General features: G+C 43.5%; 1 protein-coding gene and 1 pseudogene across 3 annotated transcripts in view; both read left to right on the top strand.

Annotated features, from left to right (window-relative positions):
* LOC149316757 (protocadherin gamma-A6-like) overlaps positions 1–18,503 on the top strand; it is a 379,402-nt gene that overhangs the window by 34,520 nt on the left and 326,379 nt on the right. The window contains exon 1 of one of the 3 annotated variants that reach the window (XM_089516198.1): positions 13,569–16,100. The exons of the other annotated variants lie outside the window; for them this stretch is intronic. Within the exon in view, the coding sequence (XP_089372324.1) occupies positions 13,674–16,100 (2,427 nt within the window). The 5' untranslated portion in view covers positions 13,569–13,673. Of the gene's footprint in view, positions 1–13,568; positions 16,101–18,503 lie in introns of those variants that run through there. 3 annotated transcript variants of the gene reach the window in all.
* LOC149316765 (protocadherin gamma-B2 pseudogene) lies at positions 1,950–9,972 on the top strand (annotated as a pseudogene).

The raw sequence follows: 18,503 nt of genomic DNA, 5'->3' as shown, positions 1-18,503 counted from the left end.
GAATGCTGTGGATGTAGTTTATCTTGATTTCAGTAAGGCCTTTGATAAGATCGCCCATGATAACCATGGAGAAAAAAGCTAGTAAAAAGTGGGCTAGACAATGTGACTGTTAGTTGGATTTGTAATTGGTTTACCAACTGAAACCAAAAGGTATTCAACAATGGCTCCTTCTCGTCTGCGGGATGCCATGGGATTCTGTCCTGGGCTCAGTGCTTCTCAACATCTTTATCAATGACTTGGATGATGGAATAGAGGACATGCTTATCAAATTTTCTGATGACCCTATTTAGGAGAGGTAGCTAATAACCCAGAGGACAGGATCAAAATTCAAAATGATCTTAACAAATTAGAAAGTTGGGCCAAAACAAACAAAATTAAGGTCAACAGGGAAGAATGTAGGATTCTACACTTGGGCAGTAAAAATGAAATGCACAGATATAGTGACACCTGTCTTGATGACAGTATATGTGAAAGGCATCTAGGAGTGGGTCAGCAATGTGGGTCAGAGTGATGTGATAGCTAAAAAAGCAATGCAATTCTGTGCTGCATCAATGGGAGTATAGTGTCTAGATTGAGGGCTTCTTCCAACTCTATGATTCTATGATTCTGTGACCTTATGGCAAATAGGCATACAAACAGGGAGAAAATAACACATGTATAGAATCCATACTATAGTTCTCCATAGATGAAAAGGTGAAAAGCTGCTTCCAAGAATGAATCTTCATTACTAGACTGGTTCATTAGCTAAGTACATGGTTTTTTAATGGGTTGTGTCCAGTTTTAGCCTGAGTGTTATACAAATACTGTATTTGTCCAATCTTTTGTATAGAACAACACTGCTATTTCATCTTCAAGTTGCAATAATTAAAACTTATACAATAGTACCTAGTCACTGGCAGAAAATCAGTCACTAATACTGAAGCTATATTTGCATCTAACTCAGAGCAATATGGGCAATACTATCAGTAAATTGCTTATCAAATGTGTTGTGCCATCAATTAATCTTCAGAGTCCCCCTTAATTCACATTTCATCATCCAAAACCACTTTGGATTACTCTCTTCTAATGAATGTAATAGTAGAAAACAATGGATCAGTGCAAAACCATTCCAATTGTATGAGTCATTTACAGGGCTGACAAGCTGAAACTTCAACAGGAAATTTTATGTTTTGAATGCATTACTTAAAAAAAAATTCTCTTCACATCAAAAACATCTGTATTTATATATAATACCACACATGTCAAATCAGTACAGAAGAATTATATATGTTTGCAGGTACTGATTATTTTTTTTAAAAAATGAATGAACACCAGTAATAAGAAAATAGCAAAATAACAGGAGTTAAGTATATGAATCACTGGAGATCATATGGAAAACTACAGAGATAAAAAAAAACAGAATAACTTTCTTTCCTTGGAATTATGTAACAACATCATAAAGCTAAAATTACTGTATTGCATTCTTTCTATATTGGTGGCCTATTATTATTATTATTATTATTATTATTATTATTTTGTAAAAACAATCAAACAAATATGCTAGGGAACAAAGAAAGCGTTATCATGTGCAGCTGATAATGTGAATATAGAATTCTTATGAGCCATAATTCTGGCAGAAATGTTCATGAAGGGGTTCTGGATACATTTGTTTCTCTTCAGGTAACTTCTCTTGTTCGGATCAAGAGTTGTGGAAATTACAATGCCAGATTATATGAAGAATAATATGACTCAAACAATATTAAAGAATATATGGATATCCTAAAGTTCTCCATAGAAAGCAGAGGCAAATAGCAATGCAAAATTGAAAGAGAAATTATTAGCAAACAGTTCCCTGTGTGGACTCAGAGTGTCACTGTTGGACAACAAGGGAGCAAGCATAGATTAAAATTTAAGCTTCCAGTTGCAATATCCTTCATTACATTTCAGCAGATCACGAAAGAGTTCGAACAAGAGACTTTATCTACAATCTGCTCCAGACAGCAATGTTCTCCATTCTTTAAGGATAATCAAATAAGGAAAACACCTTTGCTATTTTACTGCAAAACACTGGGACTCTTGAAGGGAGGAAAAGAAGAGAGGAAGAAGAAGCAGTGATAGTGACGATGGAAAAATGGTACAGAGATACAATCAAGAAAGGCAATTTGTGGCAAGTATTCCTTCTATTCACCTTCTGGTCTGTGCCCTTCTGTGTGGGGTCTGGGCAGGTTCACTATTCAGTTCCAGAAGAAGCAGAGAAAGACTTCTTCGTGGGGAACGTTGCTAAAGATTTGGGGCTGGAGGTCAGAGACTTGCCAAAACGCAAGCTTGGGATATCTTCAGAAAAGCAGTATTTTGCACTAAATGAACAAAATGGAAATTTGTATGTGAAGGATAGAATAGACAGGGAAGAGATTTGTCAAAAATCTTCCATTTGTGTCCTAAAATTAGAAATTGTGGCACACAATCCACTGAATATTTTCCATGTAAAGGTTTTCATACAAGATATCAATGACAATGTCCCACGTTTCCCAGAAGAAGATATTCATCTCAATGTGAGTGAGTCCAGCCTTCCAGGAGCAAGGTTTGTCCTGGGAACTGCCGAAGATGATGACATTGGAGTAAACTCCCTCCAGAATTATCACTTGAGTTCCACTCCATATTTCAAGCTAGACGTTCAAGAGACCAAAGATGGGGGCAAATATGCAGAATTAATACTGCAGAAACAATTAGACAGAGAAGAAGAACAAACATACCATATGGTCCTCACAGCCATGGATGGAGGAGAAAATAAAAAGACTGGTACAGCCAAAATACTGGTAACAGTAACTGATACTAATGATAATGCACCCGTCTTCTCCCAGGCAACATACAAGGGAAGCCTGAAAGAGAATGCCCCAATAGGGATGTCTGTACTTCAGGTTAAAGCATCTGACAGTGATGAAGGAACAAATGCTATGATCACTTATACTATTAGTAAAATCCAGGATAGCATCCAGAAAATATTTAATGTGGATTCCAGAGATGGAACAATTACACTTTTGGAGAATATTGATTTTGAAGACAAACAAAATTATGTGATGATAATGCAGGCAAGTGATGGAGGTGGATTGGTGGCACATTGCAAAGTAGAGATTGAGGTTCTTGATGAGAATGACAATGCTCCCGATGTGATCCTTACTTCCATCTCCAGCCCAGTTCCAGAAGATCTTGCACCTGGAGCTGTGATTGCCCTCATTAAAGTACATGACAAGGATTCTGGAGAAAATGGAGAAGCCACTTGTCATCTTCAGGAATTTGTTCCTTTCCAGATTGTCTCATCTTCAGACGATTACTTCAAACTCCTCACAGATGGTCCCCTTGACAGAGAAAGGACCCCGGAGTATAATATCACAATCACAGCCACAGACAAAGGCACACCTCCTCTGTCCACACACAAAACCATCTCCATACAGATCTCAGATATTAATGACAACCCCCCAGCCTTTGAAAAACCTTCCTATACTGCCTACATTCTAGAGAATAATCCCTCGGGAATTTCCATTTTCCACATCAAGGCCTATGACCCAGATCTGGACCGCAATGCCCAAATCACTTACTCCATTTTCAGTAGCAATATTGAAGACTTGCCTATTTCCTCCTATATCTCCATTAACTCTGAGAGTGGAACTATCTATGCCCAACGCTCCTTTGACTATGAGCAACTCAGGGAGTTTCAGATTCAAGTGAGGGCCCAGGATGGAGGCTCTCCTCCTCTCAGTAGCAGTGCCACAGTGAAAGTGTGTGTCTTGGACAGGAATGACAACACCCCCCAGATTCTGTTCCCTTCCCAAGCAACTGAAGGTTCATCAGTCTTTGAGATGGTGCCTCGGTCAGCTGAGTCAGGCTATCTGGTGACAAAAGTGGTAGCAGTGGACGCTGACTCTGGACACAATTCGTGGCTCTCTTTCCATCTCCTACAGGCCACAGAGCCCTCCCTCTTCACTATCGGCTCTCACACGGGAGAGATTCAAACAGCCCGAGTGTTACTTGAGAGAGATGCTGTGAAGCAGAGGCTGATCGTCATGGTGAAGGATAATGGGCATCCTCCTCTCTCAGCCACTGTGACTGTTAACCTGGTGTTTGCAGAGAACTTCCAGGAGGCCCTGCCAGAGATGAACTCCCAACCTAGTGATTTAGGGTCTCCGTCTGATCTACAGTTTTACTTGGTGTTGGCTTTGGCTTTGGTGTCCTTCCTGTTCCTGGTGACGGTGATACTGACCATCATGATGAAATTCCAAAGATCAAGGAACCCCACTTTCCTTCAGTGCTTTGTCCCTGATCCTCATTCTAAGACCGGAGCCTTATTTCCCCCAAATTATGAGGAAGGGACTTTGCCTTATTCATACCAGGTCTGTCTGTCCTCTGAATCCCGACGGAATGAATTTGCTTTCTTGCAACCTAGCGTCCAAATAGCCCAGAATATCCTTGGCAATGGGCAATCTGATCTTTCTTTGATGTTTAGTGAAGGCAGCCATTTGAATTCTGAAATGAAGACTGGAGACACGGTGAGTTTAATTTTGTTCCCTCTCTGGAAGCACTTATCACAATAGCATTCCTTGTGATAGTTTCAGTAAAAATATCAATTGGCAAAACAGACAATCCTTTTTCCTTTCACTCCTGCTTTCTGATTAGTAATGACCATAGTGTACCATCATGACTGTGTAGTGAACAATGGGCAAGACCTTGCCAGCAAGTGCTCAGGGGCAGCCCTGGGGGTGATCAGGAGTCTGGGTGGAATCCAAGATGTCCATGGTTGCATCCCAAATGGCCTGAGTAGCAGCACAATGCAAAGAGCACTATGCTGGTCAATTTGTATCAAGTGCAGGGAGCTTTTCCCTCTTTTCTTCCATTTGCTTCTTTCTTTCATCCTTTTTGAAACTTGTCACTAAAGCAGTTAGGAGTTATAATGTCCTGTATTTTAAGAAGTTTAAACAGTGGTGTAAATATCAATAAATAATAAATAAATAAATAAAATTTTTATTTATACCCCGCCCTTCCGAATGATCAGGGCGGCTAACAAAATGCACCGAAGCGCAGACAGAATACAAAATTAAAAACAACACAATAATATTAATCAATAAAAACCCCCTTAGCCCATCCTCACGGCCACGAGAGAGGAGGGAGGCCCACAGGATGTTTTAGTCGGGGAATGCCTGATTAAATAGGAAGGTTTTTAGGCCCTTCCTAAATTGGGCCAGGGTGGTGGATGAGCGGAGCTCCGTGGGCAGCGTGTTCCAGAGGGCTGGGGCAGCTGTGGAGAAAGATCTTCTGGCCGTAGCAGCCAACCTAGCCCCAGGCACCTTCAGGAGTTGCTGCCCGGATGTTCTGAGGGTGCGAGGCGGATTGTACGGGGAGAGGCGGTCCTTCAGGAATCCTGGACCCAAGCCATTTAGGGCTTTATAGGTAATAACCAACGCCTTATATTGTGCTCGGAAGCGAATGGGCAGCCAATGGAGATCTTTAAGCACGGGTGTTATATGGCTGGTCCTGGGAGCACCAGTGACCAGCCGTGCTGCCATGTTCTGCACCAATTGCAGCTTCCGAGTTAGATATAAGGGTTGCCCCATGTAGAGTACATTACAGAAATCCAGTCTCGAAGTTACCAGAGCGTGTACAACAGTTTCAAGGTCCCTCTGGGCCAGGTATGGGCGCAGCTGGCGAATCAGCCGAAGCTGATAACAGGTGCTCTTGACTGTCGCATTCACCTGAGCAGTCAGGTGAAGGGAAGAGTCAAGAAGCACCCCCAGACTGCGCACGGAGTCCTTCACGGGGAGCGTGACCCCATTCAGGACAGGTGGAACCACCGTCATTCCTGGACCAGGGGAACCTATCACTAGTACCTCCGTCTTCTCTGGATTAAGTTTGAGTCGGTTTTCCCTCATCCAGCCCATTACTGACTCCAGACAGGCCACGAGGGAGGAGACGCCATCCCCGGTCACTGCATCAGTCGGAGACATAGAGAAAATAATTTGGGTGTCATCAGCGTACTGATAACCCCGCGCCCCATGTCTCCGGATGATCTCTCCCAGCGGTTTCATGTAAATGTTAAATAGCATGGGGGACAGAATGGCTCCTTGAGGGACCCCAGTTTTGAGGGCCCGCTCACTGGAGCACACGTCCCCCAGCTGCACCATCTGGGACCTCCCAGAGAGGTAGGAACGGAACCACTGGAGCGCAGTGCCCCCGATTCCCACCTCAGCCAGGCGCCCCAGAAGGATACCATGGTCTATGGTATCGAAAGCCGCTGAGATGTCCAAGAGCACCAACAGGGACACGCTTCCCCTGTCAATGCCCAGACGGAGATCATCGACCAAGGCGACCATGGCCGTCTCAACCCCATGACCCGCCCGGAAGCCAGTTTGAAATGGGTCCAGATAATCCGTTTCATCCAAGACCGCCTGAAGCTGAATCGCAACCGCCCTCTCAATCACCTTCCCCAAGAATGGTAGCAGCGACACCGGCCGATAATTATTATGAACCAGGGGGTCAAGGGAGGGCTTTTTTAGGATCGGTCTTACTATGGCCAATTTAAGATCCGATGGAAATCGCCCATCCCTGAAAGATGTATTTATTATCCGGCGTAACAAGAATGTCACCGCCGGTCCCCCCTGGGCCGCTAACCATGAGGGACAGGGATCAAGAGAGCAGGTTGTTTTCCGAACACTTCCGAGGATCTTGTCCACATCCTCGGTACTCACCGACTCGAACTGATCCAGAATAATGCAGTCTACGGAGGCTCCGGACACTTCTACCCTAGGTTCTGCCATAATGTCGGCGTTCAGACCTTCGCTTATACGAGAAGTTTTATCCACGAAAAAGTCATTGAACAAGTCACAGCAGGCCTTAGAAGGTTCAAGGATCTGGTTCAGGGCAGGAGGGAGTTGAGTTAGCTCCCTGACCACCCTGAACAACTCTGCTGGACGTGACTCCGCGGACGCAATGCGAGCACCATAGAACGAATTCTTTGTTGCTCGTATTGCCTCTCCATAGTCCTCTAACAGTCGGTCTAGGAGAGTCTTGTCGCTTAAGCGAAGGTGTTTCCGCCAACGGTACTCTAGCCGTCGCAGAGCCCGCTTCCTTGCCCGGAGATCTTCTGTGTACCAGGGCTTGCGTTTGGAAGCGGGTCTGAGAGGGCGCTTGGGAGCGATTCTGTGTATAGCCCCAGAAAGACCGGCATTCCAGATGCCAGTAAGGGCATCAACAGAGTCGTCGTCATTTCCAGCCGTGAACCCCTCTAAGGCTTCTTGGAACCTCTCAGGTTCCATCAGCCTTCGAGGGTGGACCATCCTAATCGGTCCACCACCCCCAGGGGGGATCTGGGTAGAAGCCTTGATTATCACCTCTACCAGGAAATGATCCGTCCATGACAAGGGGGAAATATCAGCTATTTCCACCCACGGATTTTCCGCCTCCGAACAGAAGACCAAATCGAGAGTATTACCCGCACAATGCGTGGGACCCTGTATCAGCTGAGACAGGCCCATGGCCGCCATGGTCTCCATGAATTCCCGAGCCGCACCAGATGGAACAGAGCTGGCCGTGAGGGAGATGTTGAAGTCACCCAGGACAAGAAGCCTGGGCGTCTCCAACATCAGCTCAGCAACCAGCTGTGTCAGCTCGTTAAGGGAGTCCGCTAATGCACGGGGTGGCCGGTACACCAACAGAATCCCTAGACTGTCCCTAGCCTTTAGGGTCAGGTAAATACGCTCGATATAGGTGGTCTGTCGGAGGTGGTTCCTGGTGAGGGACACGGTGTTCCTATGTACCAAGGCCACACCCCCCCCGCCCACCTAACCTACGCTGGTCCTTCACCGAGAACCCGACAGGCAGGGCCTGAGCCCACACCACATCCCCTTCAGGCCCCAGCCAGGTCTCGGTAATGCAAGCCAGGTCACACTTAGAGTCCTCCAAGAGGTCATGGAGGATGTGGGTCTTGTTATTAATAGACCTGGCATTGCACAGGAGCAGCGACAGGGTTTGTGGCACGGCTGGAATGACCCTCAGGTCCTTCAGGTTGGGAGGGGGACAGGAAGGCGAGATAGGTATAACGCATCTATCCCGTCTTCCCCTGAAACGGAAGTCCCTTCTCCCACCGCCATACCTCCCCCTGCCCCGCACAACCTCAATAGGGGCTCCGCCCACCAAGGTGTTGTCCCCGACCCAGGCATCCCCCGCATCTCTATCCCTCCCCCACCCTCCTATGGCTGTTCATATACAATCAACTACAGAAACAATCTAAAAATACAATTTGATAATATACAGCTGCAGAAACAGGGCGTAGCCCCATCTATCCCCAATAATACCAAAAAAAAAAACTATTCTCAATCTCCCTCCCTCCAAAAAAAAGCCCCCAACAACAGGCACCCCGCCGCAACGGTACAAACGGCCGACAGAGTCCCCCAGGCCACCCACACCCAGACGTAAAAGGTCAAACAGCAACGTCCTCTTCGGGGAGAGCCGGTGGGCCGGCTTTTGTAGGGGCCGCTCCCACCGGCCCCACCCCCTGGAGAAACGCCACGGCGGCGGCGGCAAAGTCCCTTGGGCCGCTCCTGCCCAGGTGGAGGAGGGCAAACAGCAGCGTCCTCTTCGGGGAGAGCCGGTGGGCCGGCTTTTGTAGGGGCCGCTCCCACCGGCCCCACCCCCTGGAGAAACGCCGCGGCGGCGGCGGCAAAGTCCCTTGGGCCGCTCCTGCCCAGGTGGAGGAGGGCAAACAGCAGCGTCCTCTTCGGGGAGAGCCGGTGGGCCGGCTTTTGTAGGGGCCGCTCCCACCGGCCCCACCCCCTGGAGAAACGCCGCGGCGGCGGCGGCAAAGTCCCTTGGGTCGCTCCTGCCCAGGTGGAGGAGGGCAAACAGCAGCGTCCTCTTCGGGGAGAGCCGGTGGGCCGGCTTTTGTAGGGGCCGCTCCCACCGGCCCCACCCCCTGGAGAAACGCCGCGGCGGCGGCGGCAAAGTCCCTTGGGCCGCTCCTGCCCAGGTGGAGGAGGGCAAACAGCAGCGTCCTCTTCGGGGAGAGCCGGTGGGCCGGCTTTTGTAGGGGCCGCTCCCACCGGCCCCACCCCCTGGAGAAACGCCGCGGCAGCGTTCAAGAGAATGAATTTATTTACTGAAGTACTGATTGATAAATTATAACAGATTTCTTTTTTAATTCCACTGAAGTTGTGGGGGAAGGGTGGAAAGTGGTGTTTTGTTTTTGTCTTTCTTTCTAAGTGCATTGGATACTCTAATGAAAGCAAAGGACCGACTGGGGACTATAATTCTGAGAACATGTCCACTTTGTATGGAGGTGATCTTCCAAGTATTTCAGTAGTGAATTGCTTTAAGGCATGGAACTTGGGCTTGGGTCGGGATGACCAGATAGGAGGAGCTTGTGGTTGAGTGGAGCTGGGTTGGATTATTCAACATCCAGAATTTTAGTTGGCAGCCACAACAACAGGCAGGCATGTCCTTCATACAGGTGCTTTGTGACTGCAGAAGGAGAGGCTCATATACAGTTGATGAGTCCACTTTATGTCCTGGTGACATAAATTGTTATAGCAGCAGTACAATGCCTAACAACATCTAAATCTGCTTCTGGCTGCTGCAAAGAACTGCTTTTAATTTTTAAAAAATCATACTATACTACCATCCACTGAGGAACGAAGTTTCAAACAAGTTAATGCACTAACATTTGTCAGTTCACTATCTGTTTGCAAAAGATGCATGAAGGGAACAATTACATTAAAAGAGATTAATCAGGGGCAGATTTGTTTCTAAGGTGAATACATATTTCTCATGGTCAAGTCTTTAATCTTCTCACAAGCATCAATATTGGGAGCTCCCCTTTCCTGGCAGGAGGAAAGCATGGATGAAGTGGACCAGCAATGCATCATCTTCTCATGGAACTTGGTAGCAATCACAGGCTTCCTGAAAATGGCAGAAAAAACTAGCCAGTCTGGAGGCAAATTGACTGATTAGAGGCAGGACTCCTCAGTACAGATGTTAGAAGAGTAAATCTTCCTTGCTGTCTATGTGGGAAGCATGTGGTGCTCACTAGTTGTAACTTCAAATAATATTCCTTCAAAGGACTTCCCATCCTGCCTCCCTTGGCTCATGTTGTACATGTGGGTTCTGATCATGTCATGGTCTGCTGATTTGGGTATGTGGGTACTTTATGCTTGCCACAGCTTTTGGGATGGCAGTTTGAACACTGGGGTGGAATCAAGACCTGTGTGCCCATTTTCCCACTTTGCACATCCTCTCAGATTGTCTTGAAGGACAGGTCCAGCTCAGGGTCCTACATTATTGCCTTACCCCCGGGTGGGCAAGGGAATCATACAGTGGCATCTGGCCATGTGGATCCCATCTCAAATAGTTAGACCAATGAGGGGGTGGGTCATCTGATACTTGGTTCCATGCCTTATGCCACACCAAGGCTAAATGCTATAATCCCGTGGTTCTCAAACTTTGCTTCTCCAGATGTTTTGGACTTCAACTCCCAGAAGCTCTAGTCAGATTGGCTAACAATCAGAAATTCTGAGAGTTGAAGACTAGAGACCAAAGTTTGGGAACAACTGGCTGTAAACAATACAGTTGTGGCAACTTAAACTCCATCCTTGTCTCATGTGTGTGTGGGTGGGATCTTTTGTCTAAGCCCATTGTTCGGCTACAGTCTGATTTCCTGACACATTTGTACTTTACCAATCAAACCTGTAAATAAAGTCCTTGTTTACCTTCAGTGACCAAATTTATATGCACTGAAAAACTTAAATGGTTCACCAGTTGGGTGAACCATATCACCCAACTGGTTCAACAGATCTTCAAAACCATGTCATCTATTTTGAACCAAGACACTATTATTTTCTGTCGAAATACAATTTTTTCCCATTAAGTAAAGGGAAAGAGAAGAAATATGCTCACTTCTCACACAGAATCACACTCTGAACCAAACATGTCACTGTCATGAATAATAAAAAAATCATCTTCTATTCTTTTACAGAATATATAATGAGTAATATTGTATGTGAAAGGAATCCCAGAGTCCTGACACTATGTAAAGTAGCATAGCATAGAAGTACAGTTCTTTATGATTAGAGATGTTGGAAAGCTGGAAGAATTGTCTGTTGGTAATTGTTTGTTGGTAATGTTGTGGAAGTCACTTAAGGTTTGTGTCTCTCTATATATGCTTTAACATTTGATTCTATGGCGAACCTGTCACAGGATTTTCTTGGCAAGATTATTCAGGGGAGGTTTGCCACTGCATTCCTCTGAGATTAAGGACCGAAACAGCCCTGAAGGAGTGGCTTCAAGCTGCCCCAGAGGAAGCAGGTGGGGGCTGCAGCAACTGCATACAGTGGCCCCAATCCAGCCAGCTTCCCCCTAAATAGGAGTGGAAAAAAATCTGCTCCTATTTGGGACAGAAAAAAAACTGCCCTTTGCTGCTGGAGCCAGCTTTTCACTGGCTCTGGGGTGAGTGATGTCTAAATGCCATGCCCCCAAACCGGCCAGAAGCCGGCTTTATTGGGCTGTCTGTTTTATCCCTGTGATTTGCCCAAAGTAACCCAGTGGGTTTCCATCACTGAATGGGGATTCAAACCCTAATCTCCGGAGTCCTAATCCAACACTTAAATCGCCATACCACACTGGACCTACAATTTCTATCCATACCATAGGTAAGTCAAGCCTGTCAGTACTAGAAACATGGGAGGCAAATGGTGATTAAAGCACAGCTAACAACAGTTAAGAGTTGAAAGAATGCCTTTCCCACTCTGGCATGGATTGCTTCCTCATGCGCTGTGACTGAACAACCATTTCTGCAGGTTCACATCCATTAATGCCTGATTATGCCCAGTGAATATCTAAGAATGTAATACTGGTGTTCATTTCTTTGGCAAAGATTAAAGTCAATGTTGAAAATAATCTTGATCTTTGAATACAAAACATACCGATTTCTAACAAGAGGGTAGAAGACTAACTACTACTGCTATTTAACAAAATGATAAATATATTTGCCAGATAGATAGATAGATAGATAGATAGATAGATAGAGAAACATATCTATATACACAATACACACAATCAATACACAATACTCACTGCCCCATGTGACAGTGAGCAAGAAATTGATTTGGCATAGGCATGTCCCCATCTTTCTCAACAACTTTATAATTCAGTGATATGATATAATAATGGACTTAAGTGGCACTTTCATTTTTCTTGGTTTAATTTTCCTTTAAACAAAGTGTGAGAAGTAGATTGCAGTCAGTATGATAATTTTACTTCTACGGGATGTAGAGTATTCACATAGCTTGTATCTACTTCTGTTGTGCAATTCCTCTGCCTCTTTAATAGAATGTTACTAGGGAATGTGGTTGGCTCTTCTAACCTTTTTTCATACTACAGAATATCTGTGTAGTATTGTTATTATTATTATTAACCTTTATTTATGAAGCGCTGTAAATTTACACAGCGCTGTACATACAATCTTTTAGTTAGACGATTCCCTGCCCTCGGGCTTACAATCTAGGGAGAGATGGAATAGCTACACAGTCTCCTGTGAGAAGGCTGGCTCTAAAAGCCCTTTCCATCAGAAAATCAACCTCAATCTCCTAGACACTACATCACACTAGTTCTCGAAACAAATGATTTGATCTGAAAATAGAATAACCATGGGAAGTCAAGCAATAGTAGGAGCTGGGAGAAGAGATGTAGTCGTATGCAGTAGGTTCACCGAAAGTGGGAAAGTGACAGAGGTGGAGGGGTGAGAGAAGATAAGAAGACCAGAGGAAGGAAGGGAACACAAAACAGTTCAGTCCACCATGATCAACAAGGCAACAAGAATCAAATCACACAAAGATGAGAGGTAGATGAAATCCATGAGGAAATTAATGTGAATGGTCAGACTTAGAAAGAAGAGGTAAAAGCCCTGTAAGGAAGGGTAGAAGAAAATGGGAGAGAAAATGTGTGGAGAGGATAGAGGAAGGTTAAGCACATATTTAAATTCAAGGCAGACATTTCAATTGACTAATATTGAAAGGCCTGGCCACTTTTTAAAGTTAGTTTTGAAGAAAAACTAAAAAATACTTTCCAATAGGCTGATAGGTGATGAAAACAGGAAGGACTCTTGGCCCTGAGTTCATGATTTTCTGTACAAAAAAGTAATCTAGAAAATTGTGTGAATAACAGCGATGGGAAAATGGAAAGGTTTCTTCTGGCCATTCTACTTGGACTACAGCAGCAAATGCCATCAGGCTCTTAGATAGCGCTCTTGGGTGACATTTGAGAAAAAAGAAAAAGAAAAGACACATAAAATATTCATAATGTCCCTGGTTGTGTGTGCATTTTGGTAAATTTCTTTCTACAAAGGGTGCAAAATAATTTCATTTTGTGGGACCCAATGTGGTAAAATCCAATTTATATTTCAAAATATTTGAAAATGAAGTTTCTGCAGTTTGGGGCTGAGCCTCTGGGTGTCACTGTTCACCCATAAGGAAGAGCAATGAACACCTATTCAATCCAGCATTACTGTCTTCTTACATACAAGAGGACAAATTAAGTCGAAAAAAGAGGTTGGCTGGCAGAATGAAGAGCAAAACGGAGGTACCTTTTGAGTAGAATTCTTATTTGGGTACAATAATTTCTCCAATAAGAAACAGGGTAATTTATCCAGCTGTTCCAGAATGGAGAACACTCTGAGGTCATGGAGTTACAGAAAGGAAATCCTGCAATACCTTATTATCATGCTTCTTGCTTGGAAGGCAGTTTCTGGACAGATCCAGTATTCCATTCCAGAAGAGATGCACAAAGGATCCTTTGTGGGAAATATTGCAAAGGATCTGGGAGTAGATGGGAAACAGGTTTCAGAACATGGACTCCGCATCGTTCCTAATGTAGGTAAATTTCACTATTTTGCTTTGAATGCCAACAATGGCCATTTGCAAATTTCTGAGAGAATTGACAGAGAGGAAATCTGTGGAGAGACAGAGAAGTGTATCTTAAAGTTCCAGGTTCTTAATGAGAATAAATTAAAACTTTACGGAGTAGAAGTGGAAATTATAGATATAAATGATAATGCCCCACAGTTCCGTGTATCGGAACAGGAGCTGGAGATCAGTGAGATATCTGCACCTGGGTTCCGAGTCCCTCTAATGGAAGCTCGAGATCCAGATTTGGGCATAAATTCTATACAAGGCTACCAACTCACAGGTAGTAGTCATTTTTTCCTGGATGTTCAAAGAGCAGAAAATGGTGTAGTGCACACTGAACTGGTACTAAAAGAACCTTTGGACAGGGAGGAACAGTCAGTTTATGACCTAATTCTCACAGCTACAGATGGAGGTGATCCAGTCAGGTCTGGCACTGTGCAAATCAAAGTCAGAGTTCTGGATGCCAATGACAATATGCCTGTTTTCAGTCAACCCATCTATGAAGTGACTGTCAAAGAAAATATCCCTAAAGGATCTATTGTACTTATGGTAAGTGCCACAGATCTCGATGAAGGTATTAATGGAGAAGTGAAATACTCCCTGAAGAAAATTTCAGAATCCGATTTCTCAATATTTCTCCTTAATTCAACAACAGGTGAAATAACTCTCACAGGCAGACTTGATTATGAGGTGTCTTCTTTACATCAGTTTGAAGTAGAAGCCAAGGATGGGGGAGGGTTGAGTGACAGATCAAAGGTTGTTATCCATGTTACTGATCTAAATGACAATGCACCTGAACTGATAGTTACCTTTTTTACCAACTCTATATTGGAAAGTTCACCTCCTGGAACTGTTATTGCCATTTTACATGTTCAAGATCAGGATTCAGGAATCAATGGGGAAACCACCAGTTCAGTGCCCAACAACCTCCCTTTCCAGCTGGAGAAGTCAATTGATAACTTTTACAGTTTGGTTACAAATGGCATCCTTGACAGGGAAACTATGCCAGCCTTCAATATCACTGTTACAGCTACTGATCATGGAGTCCCTCGTCTTTCTACCACCACAATAATAGCACTACATCTTTTAGATACAAATGACAACCCACCAGTCTTTGAAAAGTCAGGATACACTTTTTACTTACATGAAAATAACAATAGAGGATCCCTGATCTTTTCCTTAAGGGCAAATGATCCCGACTGGGAAGAGAATGCCAGAATAACCTATTCCATTACTGAAGAGCGAACAGGTGATTTTCATCTCTCTTCTTATCTGTCCATTAACTCTGAGACTGGGGTTGTCTATGCCTTGAACTCTTTTGATTATGAAGAGATCCGGGAGATTCAGTTCTGGGTCAAGGCCCAGGATGGGGGTTCCCCACCACTCAGTTCTAATGTCTCAGTGACTCTTTTCATCCTGGATCAGAATGACAATGCTCCAGAAATCCTCTACCCTTCTCCTCCCACTGATGGCTCCACTGGGATAGAGCTAGCTCCTCACTCCTCTGATCCAGGATACCTGGTCACTAAGGTGGTGGCAGTGGATGCGGATTCTGGCCAGAATGCCTGGCTCTCCTACCAGCTGACCAAGGCCACAGAGCCAGGGCTCTTCACTCTGGGACTCCACACTGGAGAGATCAGGACAGCCCGCTTCCTTCTGGAGAAAGATGCCTTCAAGCAAAGCCTAGTGGTCTTAGTGAAGGACAATGGGCAGCCCCCTTTGTCTGCCTCTGTCACAGTCACTGTGGTGCTGGCTGACAACATCCCTGAAATGCTCTCTGAGCTCAGCAGCATCTCAGCTCCTACAGATCCCCCTTCAGATCTCACTTTCTACTTGGTGGTTGCTGTGGCTTTTGTCTCCTGCCTGTTCTTGATGTTTCTCCTTGTTTTACTAGCAATCAAGTTGCACAGATGGAGAAATTCTCAGGTGCTTGAGTCTAGGAGTGTTACCTTCAGTGGTGTTCCAGTTTCACAGTTTGTGGGGATTGATGGAGTCAGAGCATTTCTTCAGTCTTATTGCCATGAGGTTTCCTTGACTTCAAACTCTAGGAAGAGCCAGGTTAATAATGCCGAGGTAAATTATTCCGGTACTTTGAGCAACCTACAGACTTGTGATGGGAAGGAGCCTATCCTACCTGCTGAAGATCTAAATTTGATCAGTGGTGATCTCATTGTAGCCCAGGTGAGCAAAAAATTTTTTAAAGAGTAAAAAGTCTGTGTGTTTTAAATCTGAAATCTTTCTATTATTTTTGGAAGTTATTTCTCTCTTCTGTGTTTTTTTTTTAAGTGCCATTTTGACTTTTCTGTTTTTATGCATAACCTATTCCCCCCCCCCCCCCCCCACGTTTTATTCGCTTCCTTTTCTCTTTGCTTGCTTTTCCTTCTGTGGTATAAAGCGTGTATTTTCTTGCATTCAATATGTATCAAAAATGCATGGTAGTTTATCCAGTGGCTAGAATTTTATACCTCATAACATGAGCTTTAGCTACACCTTCTCAGATCAATTTCTTTTGCAGTAAACACAAAGCTGTACTTGTTTGCACATGGAGGAGTGTGTCATGTCAAAGGTACTTTAATTTAGTTTATTAAACTTATAAACAAAAGCAACAGCAAAATGAAAATTGCATATGTCTGATTCGGTACATGGCAAATATATTATAATAATATTATTCAGATTAGCAAAGAAAGCAAACCATATATCTGAGATTATGATGTTACGTGATTTTTGAATGCAAGGAAGTGGGGAAATAAAAAATAAATATCATGTTTCTTGAAAAAGACTTGTACAAACTACCATTGCTTAGTAAAGCCACTTTCTGATCCTCTTCTAATTTTTAAAATTCATCTTGAAAAGTACATATTGATATGGCTTAACTGCAAAATAGAGAAAGTATGATATTCCTGCCCATATAATCAGTGGAAGAATTAAACAACAAGTTTCCCTTTGAAATCAATAGAACTTAGATGTGTTTACTTTTTGCTGATTTCTTTCCTATACATTTTTTTTTAATTGAGAAAGGCTCATATTAGAGAATTTGTCATGAGGCATTTCAAGAGTGGACAGGAATTGGTGATTTAATTAACAAATACTGAAATATATTCTGAATGAAAAACACAAAAAAATTAGAGAATGTCCTTTGAACCTGACTGACAGAATATGATTTAATGTTCTATCTTTAGTGGGCTGTGTAAATACTTTTAATCCTGTGGACATCTGGTACATCTTGAGATAAATCCAACTATGTAAGAGAAGCACTGATGTGTTAGATCAAAATCCAAACATGTTATTTCCAACAATGATCAAACTAACTGAGAAGCTTCCAGGAAGCCCCAAGCAGGAAAAGAAGTCAACAGATCTTCTACATGCTTAGCTCTACTCACCAAGTAATGTGTTTTTTTAAGGTATACTTTCAAATAACGTTGTGTCACTAGTAGAGACTAAAAGTAGGGGAAAAGCTTCATGTTGTTGTTAACTGTCCCCAAGTCAACCTGGACTCATGGCAATCCCATGAATGAGGTACCTGAAAGATCCTCTGTCCTCAGCCGCTCTGCTTAAGTTCTTCAGACTCAGCGCCATGGTATCCTTGATTTAAATTCTCATTTCAAATGAGCTGATTTTCTTTCTGTCAGCGTTCTTCACTGTGCAGCTCTTGCATCTGTACATGGTGATAGAATCGCTTGGACGATTCTAACTTTAGTGTTCAGTTTGGTATCTTTGCATTTAGAATTTCATCTAGTTCTTTCATAGCTGCCCTTCCCGGCCCTAGTTTTCTTCTGAGTTCTTGACTGCAGTCTCCATTCTGAGCAATGATTGGTTCAAGGTATGGGAAATATTTAACCATTTCAATTTCCTCATCATCTATATTGAATTCATGTAAATTCTCTGTGATCATTATTTTTATTTTCTTAAAGTTCAACATCAAGCCTGCATTAGCACTTTCTTCTTTTACTTTCTTTAATAATTATTCCAAGCCATTGTTGTTTTCTGCTAATAGTGTGATGTTGTCTACATATCTTAGAGTGTTGATATTCCATCCTCTGATCTTCACTCCTCCTTCCTTCAAATCTAAACCTGCTCTGCATATAATAATTTCTGCATACAAGTTGAACAAATAAGATGACAGAATACAGCCTTGCCTGATCCCCTTTCCAATTGGGAACCATTCTGTTTTTCTGTGTTCTGTTCTAATGGTAACCTCTTGTCCTGAATGCAGATTACACATCAGGGCAATCAAATGTAATGGTACATCCATTTCTTTAATATCAGTCCATAGTTTTTCATTATCCATGGCTTTGCTGTAGTGTATAAATCACATGCTGATTTTCTTCAGGAAAACCTGGTGCACTCCATTATCTGTCATATGTTTGCAATGTACTCTCTAGTGCCTCTTTCTTTCCTGAACCCAGCTTGCACTTCGGAATTTCTTAATCTATTTATGGTAGTATTTTTAGATTGTAAGCCTGAGGGCAGGGAACCATCTAGTTAAAAATAATAATTGTAAGCCGTTCTGAGAGCCTTTAGGGCTGAAGGGTGGGGTATAAATACCGCAAATAAATAAATAAATAGTAGCCTTTGTTTCAGAAT

The sequence above is a fragment of the Sceloporus occidentalis genome, unplaced genomic scaffold, assembly GCF_023333645.1.
Source record: "Sceloporus occidentalis isolate IW3139 unplaced genomic scaffold, rSceOcc1.0.p SCAF_3, whole genome shotgun sequence".
NCBI lineage: Eukaryota > Metazoa > Chordata > Lepidosauria > Squamata > Phrynosomatidae > Sceloporus > Sceloporus occidentalis.
Note: the sequence above shows the minus strand (reverse complement) of the source record. Positions and strands in the feature narration are given on the sequence as shown.